Genomic DNA, 18,265 nt, shown 5'->3' on the forward strand with positions numbered 1-18,265 from the left:
TCCTCCACCACTGCAAGGTCAAAAACGGTGGGCTAAGGTTTTACACCTTCGAAGATAAAAAAAAAAAGATTCTCTTTGGGAAATTGTTAAAATGCAGATCCCAGGGTCCAGTCTCTGAGATTCTCTTTCACAAGATTTGGAGAAGGGCCTAGAAATCAGTATTTTTACCAGTCGCCCAGCGATTTTGATGCTGATAGCCCTGAAGCACTTCGAGGAGCCCTAAGACGTTCAAAGAAATGATCCTTTGCCCCTCCCCACCATTCCCTCCCTTTGGGGAAAGAGAGGGGCCGCACTGAGACCACCATGGCTGAGTTGCCTCTCCCCAACTTAAATGGGAGTGCGCCTATGCGGGTCGAGATAAGCCGCAGAGATCGGGATGGAAAGGCTAAAGAGAACTGGTCATGGTCTGGGGACAGCGGAAGGTTCCCAGCCAACCATAGGCAGGGGAAGCAAGACGCTGGGGTGGAGGGAAAGGGGAGGGCTCACAGGCTCCGGCCCCGGAAATCCGATCCCTTTAGGACCCAGAGGTGCCAGTCCCCCAGCGGCGGCGGCGAGAAGGGCAGCCGCTCGGTCTCCGGCAGCCGCCGCTCCGGCAGAGCCAGAGAAAGACCGAGGCTCGGGGCGAGGGGGGGAGGGAGGGAGGGAGGGAGGCGCGGCGGAGCGGCCCGGCGGGCCGAGCAGCCATGGGCGCTGGGGTGCCGGGCGCCCGGAGAGCCGAGGCCCCCGGCTGGAATGGGGAGCGCCCGCGCCGCCAGCCCCACTGACACCGCCTCGGACGATGTGAACCGGCGCCGCCGCCGCTGCTTCGCGGGCTGGGCGCGCGGTCCCAGTGGCCCCGGCCGCCGCTCTTCTAATTTGGGTGGGGGCGACCGCACCAGGCCGCTTGGGCTTTTTAAGGGGGGCTGGCTGTCTTTGGCAGCTTGATTGGGGGAGGCGACCCACACAGGGCGCTCGGAGATTTTTTTTCTGTTTCTTTTTTTTTTTTTTTTTTTTTTGGAGCGGGGTTAACTGTTTTTGGCAGCTCGGTTTCTGGAGGACCCTGAAAAAGGCCTTTCGGGGTTTCTTTCTTTGGGGGAGGGGGCGGTGGTCCCGACTTGGCCGGCCGCCTGCTGGAGGGGGGCAGCGGGGAGCGGGGGGATGCTAACCCGGCTCCCCCCACCATGATGAAGACGGAGCCGCGGGGGCCCGGGGGTCCCCTCCGGAGTGCCTCACCGCACCGCAGCGCCTACGAGGCGGGCATCCAGGCGCTGAAGCCGCCCGACGCACCTGGGCCCGACGAGGCACCCAAGGCGGCCCACCACAAGAAATATGGCTCCAACGTCCACCGCATCAAAAGTATGTTCCTGCAGATGGGCACCACGGCGGGGCCGCCGGGCGAGGCGGGCGGCGGCGCAGGCCTGGCCGAGGCCCCGCGGGCGCCCGAGCGCGGCGTGCGCCTGTCGCTGCCGCGGGCCAGCAGCCTGAACGAGAACGTGGACCACAGCGCCCTGCTCAAGCTGGGCACCAGCGTGTCCGAGCGCGTGAGCCGCTTCGACTCCAAGCCCGCGCCCTCGGCGCAGCCCGCGCCGCCGCCGCACCCGCCGTCCCGGCTGCAGGAGACGCGGAAGCTGTTCGAACGGAACATCCCGGCAGCCGCCGCCGGCGACAAGGAGGCCGCGGCGCGGCGGCTGCTGAGGCAGGAGCGCGCCGGCCTACAGGACCGGAAGCTGGACGTCGTGGTGCGCTTTAACGGCAGCACCGAGGCGCTGGACAAGCTGGACGCCGACGCCGTGTCGCCGACTGTCAGCCAGCTCAGCGCCGTCTTCGAGAAGGCCGACTCGAGGACCGGCCTCCACCGTGGGCCCGGGCCCCCCAGGGCCGCGGCCGCAGGGGCTCCCCAGGTCAACTCGAAGCTGGTCAGTAAGCGGTCCCGGGTGTTCCAGCCACCGCCGCCGCCGCCCGCCCCGTCGGGGGATGCCCCTGCCGAAAAAGAGCGCGGCCCGGGAGGGCAGCAGCCTCCGCAGCACCGAGTGGCCCCCGCCCGGCCGCCCCCAAAGCCCCGGGAGGTGCGCAAGATTAAGCCGGTGGAGGTGGAGGAGAGCGGGGAGTCGGAGGCCGAATCAGCGCCCGGGGAAGTGATCCAGGCCGAGGTGACGGTCCATGCGGCCCTGGAGAATGGCAGCACCTCGGGAACCACAGCCAGCCCGGCACCCGAGGAACCCAAGGCCCAAGCGGCCCCCGAGGAGGAGGCGGTTACAGTGGCAGCGCCAGAGAGGGGAGTGGGCAATGGGCGGGTCCCGGACGTGGCCCCAGAGGAGGCAGACGAGTCCAAGAAGGAGGACTTCTCGGAGGCGGACTTGGTGGACGTGAGCGCCTACAGTGGGCTCGGGGAGGACTCTGGGGGTAGTGCCCTGGAGGAGGACGATGAAGAAGACGAGGAAGACGCGGAGCCCCCCTATGAGCCCGAGTCGGGGTGCGTGGAGATTCCGGGGCTCTCGGAGGAGGAGGACCCGGCCCCGAGCCGGAAGATCCATTTCAGCACCGCGCCGATCCAAGTGAGTGAATCCCCTGCTGCCCGCGCCGCCCCTGCCACGTGCACGCGGTCGCCCCCGCCTCGCCTGCGGGGGTTTGGCAGGCTGAGTCAGCCCCTGCCACCCAGCCCCCTTCCCAGAAGTTCCCACCCTGAGGGGGGCGTGGGGGAGTTCCAGCTGTTTGTCAGAGGGAGGCGATTTTCGATTTTCGGGTCTGTGACCTGGCGACCTGCCCCGACCTGCCCTCAGGTTCCTCTGCCTTGCTGCCCCGCCTAGCACCAGCAGAACCGGCCCTGCCCCGTGTGGGCTCTGGGACACCTGCTTTCCCTTCCTCTCCCAGACATTCCTTCCTCCAGAGCCTGCCAGAGGCTGGGACTTGGATGGTGTGAAAGGGCGTGGGTGTCCTCAGGAGTCACTCCCCACAGATGACGTGTTCCATTCGGAGAATGAGGGGTCAGGGGGCTTAGAAACACTTGCTGCTGTCCCCCGTAGGGGAGCTAGGTCTGGTGAGGAAGTAGGGAGTCAGAAACTTCCCAAAACAAAGGTGCAGGGGACTGGACGGTGTGCCTCCCTCCTCCTCGTCTGTACTCCCACCCCAACTTTGCAGAAGTGAAAGAGGGAAGCAGGTCGTGAGGGTGAACAGGGCCATGGACATGTGACTGAGGCTGAGGGAAAGACCCTGGCGCTAGGGCTCTGCTCCCTGGGGTCTATGCTGGGCTGGCTTCCCAGGTCCCTCATTGCATAGGGAAGGGAAACTTCCTGTTACCCTTGAGGGGGAAGGCCTTCTGCAGACCATGAAGGAGAAGGGGTGGGGCTGGGAGATCCCCAGGGTGCCTGGCAGAGGCCCACAAGCCTTTGCTCTTGGCTGCTCCATAGAACAGACTCCAGTGGCCTTAGCAGGCCCCAAATGCTCTTGCCACATTCTTTGAGTACCCTGAAAGAGGATGGGAACTTCCCCTTTTGGGGGTCTCAATTTGCACTCCCATCCTCACCACCACTGTTGGTAATTGGTTTGTGGCCTGTGCCTGTGCTCTGAGATCCTCAAAGTAGTGCTGGTGAGGAGGGGATGTCTCTTGGGAAGAAGTAAGAACCTGAGCCCCCCACCCCACTGCCCTCCACTTTTGACTGGCACATTCAGCCTTGATGTTTCTCACCACCCCAGACTCATCTATGCCTGGCCCCAGGTCTGCCCAGTGGAAGTATCCAAGTCCTGGGACTCTCCTTGGCCTGGACCCTGCCCAGTTTTTAACCTTCCCCAGCCAAGCCCCATCTGTTTGCTTACAGTTTCCATAACTACTCCTGGACACTGAAGCTGCCCAAGTTTTTCTCCCTGCCCAGGATTCTCACCCTCTGCCCTCTCTCACCTCCTAGCCTAAGTAAAAGGTTAAGGGAGAGTGGCTGTTATTCTCCTCCCGGGCTTGCCCCTTGCCCTGGCTCGGACCTTAGGAACCTTTTCCATCCCCTGTCCCCTCTGAAGGCAGTGGGATCCTGAAGTGAGTGAAAGATGTGGTATTCTTGGGAGGGAGTCAGGAGGCCCCCACCCCTGCCCCCACCAGCAGTTGGAAGCCCTCAGAGATGGAGTGAGGTCTGGGCCTCTGTCTATATCTGACACCTTACCCTGATTTTTTGGTAAAAAATAGCACATGATTTAGAGCAGTGCTTCCCGACTCCCTAGTGACTGTGAGACTGGCCGCCCCGCATGAGAGCCAGGGCACTATGTAGGTGCTGAGTGACTTTGGCTATGCTGGGGATTTCCTCCTACCCACCCTGATGCAGGGGCCGCAGGTTCCTTCTCCCTGCCCCCAACCCTGCATTGATCCTGAGTCCAGGGTTCCCTCTCCCTCCAGTGACCCAGTTGTTGCCCTTATGGAAGCAGAGTATTCCATGGACTACAGAGAATGTAGTTTCAGACTGTCACCTGGGTGGTGGGACTGGGCCCAGGGCCATTTGATAGGTGGGGTTATTGGGTTGGGGCCTCTGAACCTGAGGCCTGGAATTCCTGCAGGGGGCAGGATTTGAAAGGTGAACAGGCACTGGGAACTGTGGCACATGTCTGTAATCCCAGCAACTTGGGAGGTTGAGACAGGAGGATGGTAAATTGGAGGCCAGGCTCAACAACTTAGTGAGACTGTCAGCAATTTAGGGAGACCCTGTCTCAAAAAATAAAAAGGACTGGAGATATGTCTCAGTGGTAAAATGCTCCTGGATTCAATCCCCAGTTAAAAAAAAAGAAAGAAAGAAAACAAGAAAAATGAACAGGTTTGATGAGCTGAGGAAAGACGGGAGGGCAAGACCCATGACAAGATGGAAAGGTGTGTTAGGGGTTGCAGTGGGATGTCTGTGGTGGTAGTGGGGTAACCAGGAAAGGAATGGAAGACCTTCTCCCCTGGAGCAGAGGTGAAGGTTCCTCAGATGCAAAAGTGAGTCTAGGTTTACCGCAGCCCCTGTCCCAAGGCCTGGAGCACTTGTGCGATGGGAACAAAGTCACTGGTCACCCACCTGCCAGAGCCCAGCTGGTATGGTCCCACCCTGCCCAGCCACTGACTAACCCTTGTGAATTGGCCAGCGGACCCAGCGTCTTGGATTATATGTGGAATGGGTGTCCTTTTCCTCCAAGGGGCTTGGGATTCTGACAGATGTTGGGAAAACAGCCCACTTACCACTGCACAGTGCCAGATGATCCCCATGGGCCTGATCCTGAGTGCCTTTCAGGCTGTAAAATGAGGGCATTGGACTAAGTGACCACATAGGCCCCTCCCAGCTATGCTTGTATTTAGTCCTATAAGTGCCCCTCCCCCTTCCACCATGCCAGGGAGCCTCTGTGGTTGGGGGTGGGGATGACATGGAGCAAGCCCAAACAAAGGCTGGGACACAAGAGTGCCCATGGGGCCGGCTCCTAGAGCAGAGGGGGCCCTGGCAGGGTCCTTGGGGGAAACGCTGTCCCACTGCAGCTCCTCAGGCCCAGCCAGCTGCTAGAGCTGCTCCTTCCCTCCCCTGTCCCCACTTGGCTCCAAGTAGTGCCAACCTGTCAACACAGGCAGTGAAGCCAAGCAAGTCATGGAACCCCAAACAGTGCTCATTACACTCCCATGGGGGCACCCTGCCTGTGACCAGAACCAAGCACTCCCACAGAGCTCCTGCCCCATCTTCTCTGGTCCTTTGAGGGAAGGGGGGAGCTGGGGAGTTCCCCTTGACAGAGATACCCAGGAGGAGGGGGACAGCCAAGAGATACCAAGCATACCATGGCAGAGGCAGAGAGGCTGCCCCTTCCCCAGGATCCCTGGTCCTCTCAGGGCATGGGTCCTAGGGTCTCTCCCTGGGTCTCCTGGTTACAGGAGGCACAACTCAGCAGCCAATCCAGAGGGACACAGGCCTGGGCATAAGGGCCAGCTTTTGCCTTTGCTGTTGCCCCTGAGGTGCCCCTGGGGTTGGAGGGCCTGCCCTTCTCCATAGGAGTAGAGAGGATCCTTCCTGCTTCCCTCCCCTACCTCCAGTCCACCTCAGGTGCAGGGCAGAGTGGGGTCCTGTCTGCCTCTCCCATCACTCCCTCCTGCCCCCACCCCACACCTGGCATCCTCCAGCACAGTCGCCATCCTTTATCCTGCTCCTCTCCCTCTTTGCTCAGCTGTTCCCATCTTTCTGTCTTAATGTCCACCCTCACCTGTCTGACCCTTGGGTCTTGTCCTTCACTCTCTCGCTCTGCTCTGGGTATCTAGGTTCTTGAGCCTGACAGTCCCTCCAGTAGTGCCCGTCTGCTCTGCACAGACCTGCTGCGCTAGCTCTGGCTGCAGTGTGGCTGAGGCAGGCTGGGTGCCTTTCTTTTTTGCCCCTGCTGCAGGCCCAAGAACTTTGCTCAGAGCCGGGGTCATCCCAGGACTGGGGGATGAGGATAAGGGAAAGGCCTGTGGCAGGAGGGGAGCAGGGGGCATCAGTGGGGCTCAGCCTCTTCATGCCAGCTCTGCCCTTGCCCTCTTGGAGCCTCTGACAAGCTGCCCTTCCCCAGGTATTCAGCACCTACTCCAACGAGGACTATGACCGGCGCAATGAGGATGTGGATCCCATGGCGGCCTCTGCAGAATATGAACTGGAGAAGCGGGTGGAGAGGTTGGAGCTGTTCCCTGTGGAGCTGGAGAAGGGTGAGAGGCCTGGTCTAGGCCACCTGGGCTCACCTAGGCTCCTCTCTGGTGCCAGCCTCCGAGGAGCACTCCGGGGCTCTCACAAACATGCTGGGCTTCTCCTCCAACTTGGACCCTTGGCAGCCCTATCTTGCCTCCCTCACGAGTGCCCCACAGCTGCTCATGCACTCCAGCCCAGCAGGGGTGCTCCCTGCCCCACTCATCCAGTTAACAAACCACCATGTGCTAGGCCCTGGGCTCTGTTGGAGGGTTGGTGGTGGGCCAAACCAGGCTCCCTCTCTCAGGGAGGTGTCCCCTCAGGGAGACAACAGGGAGTAGACATAGATGAGCAGCCACTGTGTCCTTAGGAATCGTAACAGGTGTGGAAAGAGAGGGTCGCTACTGTTAAAGCATTTAACAGAACCTGACCAGAGAGCGGGCAGTGCCTAAGGGAGCAACACTTGAGTGAGCTTGAAGAGAAGGAACTCAGGGGGTGAGGGAGAGAGAAGAGGGGTTTGGATGCACTTTCACAGTGAAAGCAGGAAGGGTGTGAAGACAGGGCCCCCAGACCATGCCTTTTCCCTGAGATGGACTGGGAGCTATTGCAGGGCATGGGGAAGGTATTCTAGAAGGAAGACCACATCAGGCTGTGATGCAGGATCAGCAGTGAATGGAGAGACCACTGTGGTGTGGACCAGGTGTCGGCAGAGCAGGGGTGGGGGATCAACAGGGCCTGGTGGGATTTGGCTCATCGGAGGCTATGAGGGAGTGGGGTGCTTCCCAGGTCTGGCAGTAGGAGGGTGGTGGTGCCAGCCCCTGGAGGAGTGTCTGAGGGAGGGAAGGTCACCAGTTTGGATATCAGAGGCCCATGAGGTAGACCGGACCAATGTGGCTGAGGAAGTAGGCAAGAGAAAACAAGGTTTTTGGTCAGTGAAGCTCTGGGTATAGATGAGACTGCTTGGAGAGGGACCAAAGGATTAAGGCCAAGTCCTGTCACAGACCCCATTCCAGCCACACACTTTCTCTCTTTTTATTGGGTCTTTTTAATTATGCATAACATTAGGACTCACTTTGATATAATAGTAAAAGCATGGAATACAATTTGCTCTGTTAAGTTCCCAGTACTTGCCCTTTCCCTTCCCTCTTCCCTCCTTTTCCCTATTCTCTTCCCTTTACTAATCTTTCTGTATTTAATTTTAGTGTTTTTTAAATAGTGTCTTGTGGGTACATACAATGGTGAAATTCACTGTTGTCTATTCATATAGGAACTTAGGAAGGTTAGGTCAGATTCATTCCATTATTCTTCCCTTATCCCGTTCCTCCTCCTTCCAACTCAATCCCCATCATCTAGTCCACCCATCTATCTTGTATTTAATGGAATCCCCGAGTTCCCCCGACTCTCTTTGGACTAGCTTCCACATATCAGAGAAAACATGCAGTCTTTGACTTTTGGGGTCTTGGCTTATTTTGTTAGCATCATAGTCTTCAGATCCATCCATTTATCAGCAAATGCCAAAATTCCAGTCCTCTCTGGTTGAGTAACACTCCACTGTGTGTATATATATCACAATCCGTTCATCTGTTGAAGAGCACTAGGTTGGCTCCATAGCTTAGCTCTTGTGTGTTGTGCTGCTATAAGCATGACGTGGCTGCGTCACTGTAGTATCCGGCCATGTGCTCTTATCTGCATGTGTAGTAGTCTCTCACTCCCACTGCCCTTGGCACACTCTGTTGCCTGTGAGCTCTTTAAAAGGGGCAAAGGGGAGCGAATGAGCCAAGTGCTATTCTTGGTGTCCTGGCAAAGAGGGGTGGACAGAACCATGCCCCTTTCCCAGTTGGGGGTCATCCTCTAAGCTTGAGGACTGCCTCCTGGAGGGGAGCTGTTCCCTAAAGTGAGGGTTCAGGTTGAAGGATGTCCTGCTGTCCCTGACATCTTGCCCTTCTGTCCAGCAGACTCTGAAGGTCTGGGCATCAGCATCATCGGCATGGGGGCTGGGGCCGACATGGGCCTGGAGAAGCTGGGCATCTTCGTCAAAACTGTGACGGAAGGTGGCGCAGCCCATCGGGATGGCAGGTACCACCCCCAACCTCCCCACTCCTCTTAAACCCCCTCCCCAATATCATCTGTGGAACAAGCCACTGTGTGGGGGGACAAGCTGTTCCTGGGAGCTTCTGCGCTCTGTGTGGTTCAGATGTTTGTGGAGCGCTGCGCTGCCAGGTGCTGTGCCCGGCCCCAGGGATGCGCAGTGGACAAACAGATGGGAACCCCTCGCTTATGGTGCTGGCATTCTAGAGGAGGTGTAGTGAAGATGGTGACTGTGTGTCTTCTTGTGTGTATTGGCATTGTACCGGGAGCATGGGCTGTTTTTCTGGGTATGTTGGGGCATTTCTTTCACCAAATAAATACAGTGTGCCTGGCTGTCCGTGGGCTGGTGCCTGGCCCCACGCGGTCAGTGTTGACAGCCTTGCCCTCAGGAAGCAGGCAGTGTAGTAAAGGGGACACCAGACAAGGGACACACAGAAAGTGGCAGAATGGAGAACATTACATAAAGATAGAACACAGGAGGCTTGATTTCTCTGGGAGTCAGGGAAGGCCTCCTGGAGGAAGTGACATGGGAGCTGAGAGCTGAAGGCTGGACGGGAGTTGGCTAGGCCCAGCAAGGGCAGGAAGTTCCAGGCAGGAGAGCAGAAGGCAGGCAGGGGGATCCTAGTGTTGGTGTGATGAGTCCAGCTGGGGTGCGCTCTGGGGGTGGGGCTGCTCTTTGTCTGTGTCGTGTGTGCCTGTGCAGAGCATCTGTGGTGGAGGGTAAGTTCTGTGGGCCAGAGGGACCAGGGAGGGTTTCATGAAGCTCTGGGCCAACAGGGTCACACCTGTGCCAGCTCTTCTCCTGTGCTTATGCTGCAGTGGGGAGGTAGGGTGTAGGTGAGCAGTGCTGTTGGCACCCCCAAGGGAGACTGTAAGTGAGAGCTTGGCATCAGGAGTCCTTGGTGGTGGCACCCCCAAACCCAGACCCTCTCCTGTGACAGATGAGCAGGTGTCTTTGTGAGGGCTGGCTGACCTTGGGGTCATGTTGGTAGAACCTAGTTCCCCATTCAGAGGGTTTCTGCTTGTTGTGGCCCTGGTGGCATGGAGAGGGACAGAGAACAGAAAGGGTGACAGTCCCTGCTCTTTTTTTTTTTATACCTTTATTTTATTTATTTTTCTGTGGTGCTGAGGATCGAACCCAGTGCCTCACCCGTGCTAGGCAAGCTCTCTGCCACTGAGCCACAACCCCGGCCCCCTGCTCTTTTATTTGCCGCCTCTCCCTTCCAAATTGAATTTTCCAGATCCTCACTCATTGTCACCTGCTGATTGGGGAGTGTGTGTGTGCATGAGTGTGTCCGAAAGCTCGTGCCATGTGAGGGCTTGGGACCTGTGGGGCCAGCTGTTTGCGGTAGGCTGTGTCTCCATTTCCATGGGGAGCCCTGATAGAAAGCCTGCAGTTCTCCAGACAGAGGTGGGAGTGGGGGAAGGAGGTGCTCAAGTCCCCACTGACCAGGGCAGTCCAGGCTCCATCACCCCATCTCGGCCCTGAGTGGAGGACAGGGCCTCTGGAGGCAGAGCTGGAGTGCCTGTGGGATGTACCTCTGTCAGTGTGGGTGAGCACCAGGGTGCTGCTCAGATCTGAGACTCTTGAGAAAACGTCTGGGGACTCAGGTCTGGGCAGAAATGTCCATGTAAGAGGGCGGCATGGGGCATGTATGCATGGCAGAGGATGTCACACCACTCTGTTGAGTGTGATGGAGGAGGGGGCAAGAGTGTGATTGTTACAGGAAGTGTACCTGCCGCCTCTCCCAGTCCTAGACACCTGTGTCTGGTTGGCTTGCCAAGGTCTTCCTATTCACACAGGTGGGCCTGGTCAACACCTAATCCCCTGATATCATGAATATTTTGCAGGTAGACAAAACACCTCAGGTTTCTGATGGGAGGGGTTCATCTCTGCCGCAGGGTCACGGTTCCCCTTATAACCCCCTTAACCAATGTCACCTCCCCTAGGATTCAGGTGAATGATCTCCTGGTGGAGGTGGATGGAACGAGTCTGGTGGGAGTGACCCAGAGCTTTGCAGCTTCCGTGCTCAGGAACACCAAGGGCCGAGTGCGGTGAGAGCCCAAGGGGTGGGGAAGGGTGGGATGGAAGCAGGCAGGAGGCTGGGCCCTCATGTGGCTACTCTGTCCACCTGCTCACATCCAGTCAAGGTTTCACTGGCTCCTTATCTGCAAAAATTTCTGTGTCCATAGTCCCCTGCTCCAGGCCTGCCTTCCACCCTGAGCTCCCTGGCCACTGCTGGCCACCAATACTCAGGTTTCTAGGCCCACCACCCATGCCCCTCCACACTGTCCACTTGGGCTTGTTCTCCTTTCCCCTGCCTGTATCTGACTCACTCTTTAAAGAACCAAGGTGTTCAGGGTGAATGCCAATCAAACTGGGCTCCTCTCATCTGCGCTTCAAACCACCCTCCCAGCTTGCCCAAGCAATCCTGGGAAGACTGCTCCCTGAACCCAGAAACCCAGGAATTGGGTTCCAAATTCCCTGTGTCCATTTCATCTCTGGCATAACATTTAAGGATCACTCCCTTCCCCCTACAAGAGGGGCACTACCCCCAGGAAAGGGTGGTGGAGAGAAACAGGATGTGGGTAGCCATGGGAGGAGGGGCTGGTGCCTGGAAGTTCCACTGTTTCCTCTCCATCCTAATCTTCAGTCAGCATCATCCCGCCCCTTCCTGAAGTTCAGGGACTTGGAGCCAACCCAAGACACACCTCCACAGCCCCAGCCCTCCCGGATGGGTCAACTTTGCCATTCCCCTGCCTCATTTTTCTCCCACATGGTGGTGAGAGAGCCCCCTATGCTGGCAGCTCCTGAGCTTATGTCCTGTGCAGTCCAGCCCAAAGTTTGGCTGATATCCACCTCCCATTAACTGGCCAGGAGGGTTAGTGGGCCTTCCTGCCTCCTCTGGGAAGGAAACTCAGTAAGGCCCCCCAGTTCCTCCATTCATTATTAACACTGCAGCCTCTGGACTCAGCCTCTCATTTCACCTCCCCTGGGAGGGCCTGGGCCTGGAGAGGGGAGCACTAGCAGGGAGGATGCTGGCATTACCAGCTGAAGATAGGCAGGGGATGACACTGGTGCCCCTGCAGGTTTATGATTGGCCGGGAGCGGCCGGGAGAGCAGAGTGAAGTAGCCCAGCTAATTCAGCAGACCTTGGAACAAGAGCGATGGCAGCGGGAGATGATGGAGCAGAGATACGCCCAGTATGGGGAGGATGATGAGGAGGTAGGGACTCGGGCCTGCCTGGTGGCTTGGTTGCCCTCTGCTGGCCAGATGAAGCAGTACAGACGTCTCCTCCTAGGCTTTCTCAGGCCTGGTAAAGAAGCCCAAACCCCTTGTGGAGTCCCGGTCTGAGGGAGGAAAAGCAGATCCTTCACTCAGAGAACCCCTAGTCTGATGGAAGAGTTACACCCTTTGTCTTCAGAGAACCTTCCTGGTCCCTCGCACAGTCCCCACTCTGAGCATAGGACATAGCCCCTGACCTCAGGGGTCCTAATCTAAGGAGGGAGACAGGTGCAGACCTCAGGGGACCCATACTGTGAAGGGCACAGTATGGGATGTTTTTCAGGGTCCTAGTCTTATGGGGAAACTACCCCTGCCTTCAGGGGACTCCCTGGGCTATTGGGGGAGGCATGAACCCACCCCTGGCCAGCTCCAAGTATGACACGGGCAGACAGCTACTGGTCTCAGCTCTAGTCACAGGTTGCTGAACACCCAACAGGGTGGGTAGGGCCCACGGCCACTTGTCTCCCTTCACAGACAGGGGAATATGCCACTGACGAGGATGAGGAGCTGAGCCCCACATTCCCAGGTGGCGAGATGGCCATCGAGGTGTTTGAGCTAGCAGAGAATGAAGATGCATTGTCTCCTGTGGACATGGAGCCTGAGAAGCTGGTGCACAAGTTCAAAGAGGTAGGAGGAAAGCCCAGGGTGGTGGCCCTGGGTGGTGGCCCTGCTGAGCTGAGTACCACCCCCTCTGCCCTGCAGCTCCAGATCAAGCATGCTGTAACCGAGGCAGAGATCCAGCAGCTGAAAAGGAAGGTGAGGGTGCATGTGTGTGCACGTGTGCTATTGTGTGTGTCTGCATGTGTGTCGAGGGGCAGGCCTGAGGGCCGGAGGGAGGATCCCCCCTCACACCTGCAGCAGTCAACACCCGTACTCCACCCACGGCCACAGGTGCTCATGGAGCAGACTGCTGTGAGGTGAGGGAATGCAGACTGAGAGTGCGAGCTTGGACCCCATCTGCTGCACCGTTCATTTGCCACTCTGGGCCTCCATCTCCTCAACTGTTAAGATGGGGCAAAAATGGGGTCAGGGTTGTGGATCAGTGGTAGAGTGCTTGCCTAGCATGCATGAGGCACTGGGTTCGATCCCCAGAACCATATAAAAATAAACAAATAAAATAAAGGTATTGTGTCCATCGACAACTAAAAAAAAAAAAATGGAGTAAAAATACTAGCAGCACCTAGGAGCCTGTTAAGGATTAAATGAGATAATGCACAGTCCCTCATACAGGAGATGATCAGTCAAAAGTCAAGTGTCAGCTGTTACAGTGGAGCAGCTAAGTTGAGCTCTAGATGTCTTGGTTTACATTGTCCCACACACTTCCTCCATGTACAGGCCAAATACACACTACCAAAGGAACACACACTGATATGTGCCAGCCTTAACCCAGGTACATGGTACCCACAGACCCAGACACCTAGACACACACACCCTCTGAAGAGTCCTAATCACAGGACAACGGCACCTGTGCTTCTTATGACATTCTACCCAAGACCATTAGCAAGATACGTGGACCCACTGCCCTTGAGTGCTCTGAGACACATTGGTGTGACCATCATTTAGAGCACCTGGCTTGGGAAGTGTTACAGGACATACATATTTTCACCTGAGCAAGCATCACAGATGCTAATGCTGACAGCACCAGGTGGTGACATGTGACATACAAACATGCATATGTCCATGCACAGATGCTTACAAGAACACTGGGTGCCAGCACTCTTGCAAGCATAGATACACAGACTTCATAGTGAAGGAGTTGCACCCCCACAAGTTTTCTGGTTTGGGAGAGATGGGTCTACAGGGGCCACGTGGACCCAACACACCCAGGTACACGTGTGCATTCACTCCCACTTGTGCATGGAGTGGGCAGGATGTAAGTGGCTGAGGCACAGCAAGGGCATTCCTCACAGGGAGACAAGCTGGAACTTGGAGGCTGGCTCTGGGAGAAGGCTGTCAGGCTGAAGGGCAGTCGTGTGGGCAGGCTGGACTAGAGTGGGCTGTGCCCAGCAGTGTGCCGTCTTCCCTCTAAGGACTCTAGCCTTGGCTACAGATGACAGGGGGCTGTGCAGTCACTGGGGATTTTCAAAAGGTCACTGCTCAAAAAGTGGGAGGATGTGAGGGTAGAAAGGACTTAGAGGCTGGCAAACTGGTTGGAGGCCTGGGCAGTACCTGTTAGAGTGGTCCAGAACTCCCAGATACAAGTCAGGGGTGTGGAAAGGAAGGGTGGGTCAGAACCTCATTTCCAGGGTTGAGGTGACAGGCCATGTTCCTGGGAGTATGCAGGGCATTCAAAAGGGGGGGAGGGGCGGGCAAGTCAGAGTTCTGTCCAGGGTCACAGAGAGCAAGAGGGCCTTCAGTTTTTTGTGTTTTTTTTTTTTTTGTACTGGGGATTGAACTCAAGGGCATTTTATCACTGAGCTACATCCTCAGTCTTTTTTATTTTTGAGACAGGGTCTTGCTGAGTTGCTTAGGGCCTCACTAAGTTGCTGAGGCTGGCTTTGAACTTGTGACCCTCCCCCCTCAGCCTCCTGAGTCTCTGGGATCACAAGCTGTATTTGACCTAAGGGGCCTCCAATTTACAAACATCCATCAAGTTACTTCTAGATGGCTGACACTATTCCAGTCACTCATCATGATGGGCAAAAGCAGAGTTGGTCCGTGTCCTCCTGCAGCTTACAGTCTGCACACCAGTGACTGTTGTTACAAACTGACACGGGACTCTGTAGGAGTGGACAGGGCTGCTAAGCTCCTAGAGCAGAAAAAACTTGGCCCAGGTGAAAATGGGCCATGTTTTGCTGCTAGAGTTACAGGGAGCTTCTCTGGGGCAGTGATAGATGGAGTAGAGAGCATGGGACAAGCTGGTGAGGAAAAACTAGCCAGAGAGAGTACATGCCACTCCCCACAGAGGGAACAGCATGTGCAAAGGCCCTTTGGCAAGTCTGAGGGTCTACAGGAAGATTTGTGTGGCTGGGCCACAGAGAACAAAGTAGCTGCTTCTGAGGTGACTGAAATGGTGGTGCCTTCAAACAGGTGAGAAAGTCTGGAAAGGAGGCATTGGTTTATGCAGATGGGGACTCTGGTTTGGGGCATGGTGCCTACGAGGAGCTGGGAGATAGGACTGGAGCTATCTCCAGTAATTGGAGAGCTGGAAATTGGGAGTGAATTTGGGCTGAAGATTGGGATTTGGGGCTCAGGACACAGAGGTGGTGAGGGAGGTGGGTCCCTGCCCCAGGTAGTATGTGTGGAGAGAACAAAGGCTGAGCAGTTGGGGACCAAAAGTTACCTGGGACCTGGGAGAGACTAGATTGTTCAAGAAGCCCCAGAAGCTTCAGCGGCCGGGACTGCAGAAAGGACAGAGAGCAGTAATGACCCTCGCCATTGCTGATGTGATGTCTTTCACATCTTCCATCTCATCTGTGTTAAAAGCTCCCTTGCAAGCTGGTGGCGGGGGGAGGGGGCAGTGGTGGCAGTTGTCATTCCAATTTTATAGATGGGAGGGCTGAGGCTTGAGACTGAGCTGTAAGACCTAGTCAGTGGCTAACAGAGGTCTCCTGCCTCCCTGGGAGTGTGGTGCAGTGACAGGGACCCTGGCTAGGAACCCTGAGGCTGGGGTCCTATGTCTTCTCCCTCTGGGTTTCAGTTCCCAGGCTCAGCCAAGGAGAATAAGTAGTTGGGGGTCAGTGGGTTCCATGTCTGCAGGAATCCTCAGGAGATTCTGGCCCCAGTGCCAGATGGGGATCCCTTGAGCTCCCTCTGGCCCACACCAACCCAGGGCCACTCCTCCCTCTCAGCTGCAGAGCCTGGAGCAGGAGAAGGGGCGCTGGCGGGTGGAGAAGGCACAGCTGGAGCAGAGTGTGGAGGAGAACAAGGAGCGCATGGAGAAACTGGAGGGCTACTGGGGCGAGGCCCAGAGCCTGTGCCAGGCTGTGGACGAGCACCTGCGGGAGACCCAGGCCCAGTACCAGGCCCTGGAGCGCAAGTACAGCAAGGCCAAACGCCTCATCAAGGACTACCAGCAAAAGTACGTGGTAGGAGGCTGTGGGTCCTGGGCCCAGGAGTATTGAGTTGCCTTCAGTGGTAGTCCCTATCCCCTCCCCTGAGCAGAGAGACAAGGAGCACAGAGGTTAGAGGACCCCACGGTGGGGTACTTGGGCCTGGAATGACTAGGGCCCAGAGGCAGCGCAGGGCCAGGCCATGGAGACATTAGGAAACCTGGGACCTCCTGACCTAAGAAGCAGCGCAGCAGAGCTGGCAGTGGATCTGAGGACAGGGATGAGGACCCTGATTCTTCGGTGGACAGAAGCCAGACCACATACCCTTACCCACCATCTGTCCATCACCTGTCTCCAGGGAGATCGAGTTCCTGAAAAAGGAGACTGCACAGCGACGGGTTCTGGAGGAGTCGGAGCTAGCCCGGAAGGAGGAAATGGACAAGCTCCTGGACAAGGTAGGCTCAAGGGTAACCTGGGGGCAGGGCTCTGTGAAGGGAGCAGCATGATTGCCCCAACTAGCACCTGTGGGCCCCAGGATGCTGCTGGCTGGGAGCTCAGGGTCATTTCCTCACTGGGGTGGTGGAGGGAGCAGGGTCATGTTTGGTGCCCAAGCTTGACCACCAATCCTTGTTTTCCAGATCTCAGAACTGGAAGGAAATCTGCAAACACTGAGGAATTCCAATTCTACTTAACAGGAATCATTCCTTGACTGGACAATAATAATCCCCTCCCATTGTCCTCCCTCCCCTGTCCTCAATACCCCACCCCACCCTCTTTCTGCCTGGGGACAGGTGCCCCGACTCCCCCTATCCTTCCACCCCACCTCCCCCCAGCTTCAGGGACCAGAGGGCCCATATCACAGGCCCCCTTAAGGTGGCCCAGGCAGACACTGGTGGCTGGAAGGGCGGCCTCCTTCTTGCCCCATAGGGCTGAGGCATAGAGGCCAAGGGAAGCTTAGGGCTGGCCTGGGTGGTGGATGGACACATGGACCTGCAGAACAAACTGCCAGACTTTACAACCTCCAGCCTTTGTCTCTGGACTGGAGTGGGGCTGAGGCTCTCCCAGCATCTCGCCAACTGGAGGCTGCTCCCTACCCATGGGGCTTCTGGATGCCCCTGGGCCTCTTGACTTGAGATTCTTTCTACCTTCTTGGCCCTTCCCTCTCCCCTATCATTGTGCTGTCTGTTGCATTCTGACCCTCCTGCTTGGGGGTGGGGGTTGCCTCAACACCTCCTGTACCTGTTCCCTATCCTGGGAAGGATAGAGCCCACCCCAGAGCCCAGCAGCTGGGCCTGGCCCTGCACTGATTTCTCATGTATCCTTCAGGGAAAGGGGAGTGAGAGTAGAGGAAAGTAGAGTCCAGGACACCTGGTCCCCAGCTCCCCTTTTCCTGGAAAGAGCAGCAGCCCTCAATTTCTCCTTGTGCCTCCCCTCTCCCAGGTGCCAAATAGCCATAACCTCCTCCTGAACTGTTCTGTGGCCTCTCTGGGGTCCAGGTTTCCTGGCCAAGCCTGGGAATGTCAGGGAGGAGGGGAGGTCAGCTTAGGGGGCCTGGTTGCAGAGACGCCAGTCTCAAGCAAGGGCAACAGTTCTCACTGAAAAGCCAGGCCCTGCCCTTCGCAGCCCTGCCCAGGGCCACACAGCCTCCCTCCACCCCGCCCCCGCTGTTTTCCAATGTTTTGACTGGAGGGCGAAATTTTACTACTCTTCTTTTTGGAGACCAGGGCTGCCCCGCTGGCAGCCTGCTTTCTAAGTGAAATCGACTCCGTTTCCCCCACTTCAACCCCAAATTGGGGCTTTGACCAAGGAGGTGAGACCCCCCCAAAACCCCTCCCCTTTCAAAATCCATCTCGTTTTGCCACTTGCTCATGCCCCTGCCCCAAGCCTGGGTTTTTGTTCATTTTTTAAAAACAACCCCTTTCCATCCGTTTCGGCCTCTCCTTGTTCCCTGTAAACAGACCATTAACATCTATCAGTATTTCTTGCCCCTCTCTTTCCCTCAGACGTGCCCCCACCCCCGGAAGAGCTGGCTGTCTCAGTGCCGGGCCCCTGTGCTTCACCCGGCAGATGGAGGGGGCGGAGCCGGTGGGCGGGGCCGCGGGGCGCTTCCGGCTTCTCGGGCTAGCGGCCGCCCCTGCCCCGTCCTTGGAGGACCCCGTCTCTGTATATAATATATATATGTATGTATTGTTCCCGGTTTTGTACGGACCATGCCCTCTGTCAGGTCGTCCCCATAAAAGCAGCCCCCAGAGCCTCGCTGCCTGATTTCTTGATTC

General features: G+C 57.1%; 1 protein-coding gene across 3 annotated transcripts; it reads left to right on the forward strand.

Moving 5' to 3' along the window:
• Positions 1-660: 660 nt before the first annotated feature.
• Ppp1r9b (protein phosphatase 1 regulatory subunit 9B) lies at positions 661-18,240 on the forward strand. 3 transcript variants are annotated; one of them, XM_046420356.2, is made up of 10 exons: positions 665-2,534; positions 6,514-6,646; positions 8,576-8,699; positions 10,662-10,766; positions 11,802-11,937; positions 12,472-12,624; positions 12,700-12,753; positions 15,789-16,018; positions 16,348-16,444; positions 16,628-18,240. In XM_046420356.2, the coding sequence occupies exons 1-10, from the start codon at positions 1,161-1,163 to the stop codon at positions 16,679-16,681; spliced, it is 2,460 nt and encodes an 819-aa protein (XP_046276312.1). In that variant the 5' UTR covers positions 665-1,160; the 3' UTR covers positions 16,682-18,240. The 3 variants fall into 3 exon arrangements, with proteins under 3 accessions (XP_046276314.1, XP_046276312.1, XP_046276313.1); XM_046420357.2 differs by having other exon boundaries at positions 990-2,534; positions 8,579-8,699; XM_046420358.2 differs by lacking the exons at positions 15,789-16,018; positions 16,348-16,444; positions 16,628-18,240 and adding an exon at positions 12,889-14,121 and having other exon boundaries at positions 661-2,534.
• The last annotated feature ends 25 nt before the right edge of the window (positions 18,241-18,265 follow it).

The sequence above is a fragment of the Marmota monax genome, unplaced genomic scaffold (genome assembly GCF_021218885.2).
Source record: "Marmota monax isolate L192 unplaced genomic scaffold, Marmota_monax_Labrador192_F-V1.1 WCK01_AAM20220418_F8-fsc00064, whole genome shotgun sequence".
Lineage (NCBI taxonomy): Eukaryota > Metazoa > Chordata > Mammalia > Rodentia > Sciuridae > Marmota > Marmota monax.

What these genes read in the sequence shown, in the direction of transcription:
- Ppp1r9b (XM_046420356.2), top strand. Translation starts at nt 1,161, where the DNA reads ATGATGAAGACGGAGCCGCGGGGGCCCGGGGGTCCCCTCCGGAGTGCC. An exon ending in ATCAAGGACTACCAGCAAAA is followed by an intron (nt 16,019 to 16,347) that starts GTACGTGGTAGG and finishes ACCTGTCTCCAG; the next exon opens with GGAGATCGAGTTCCTGAAAA. An exon ending in TGGACAAGCTCCTGGACAAG is followed by an intron (nt 16,445 to 16,627) that starts GTAGGCTCAAGG and finishes CTTGTTTTCCAG; the next exon opens with ATCTCAGAACTGGAAGGAAA.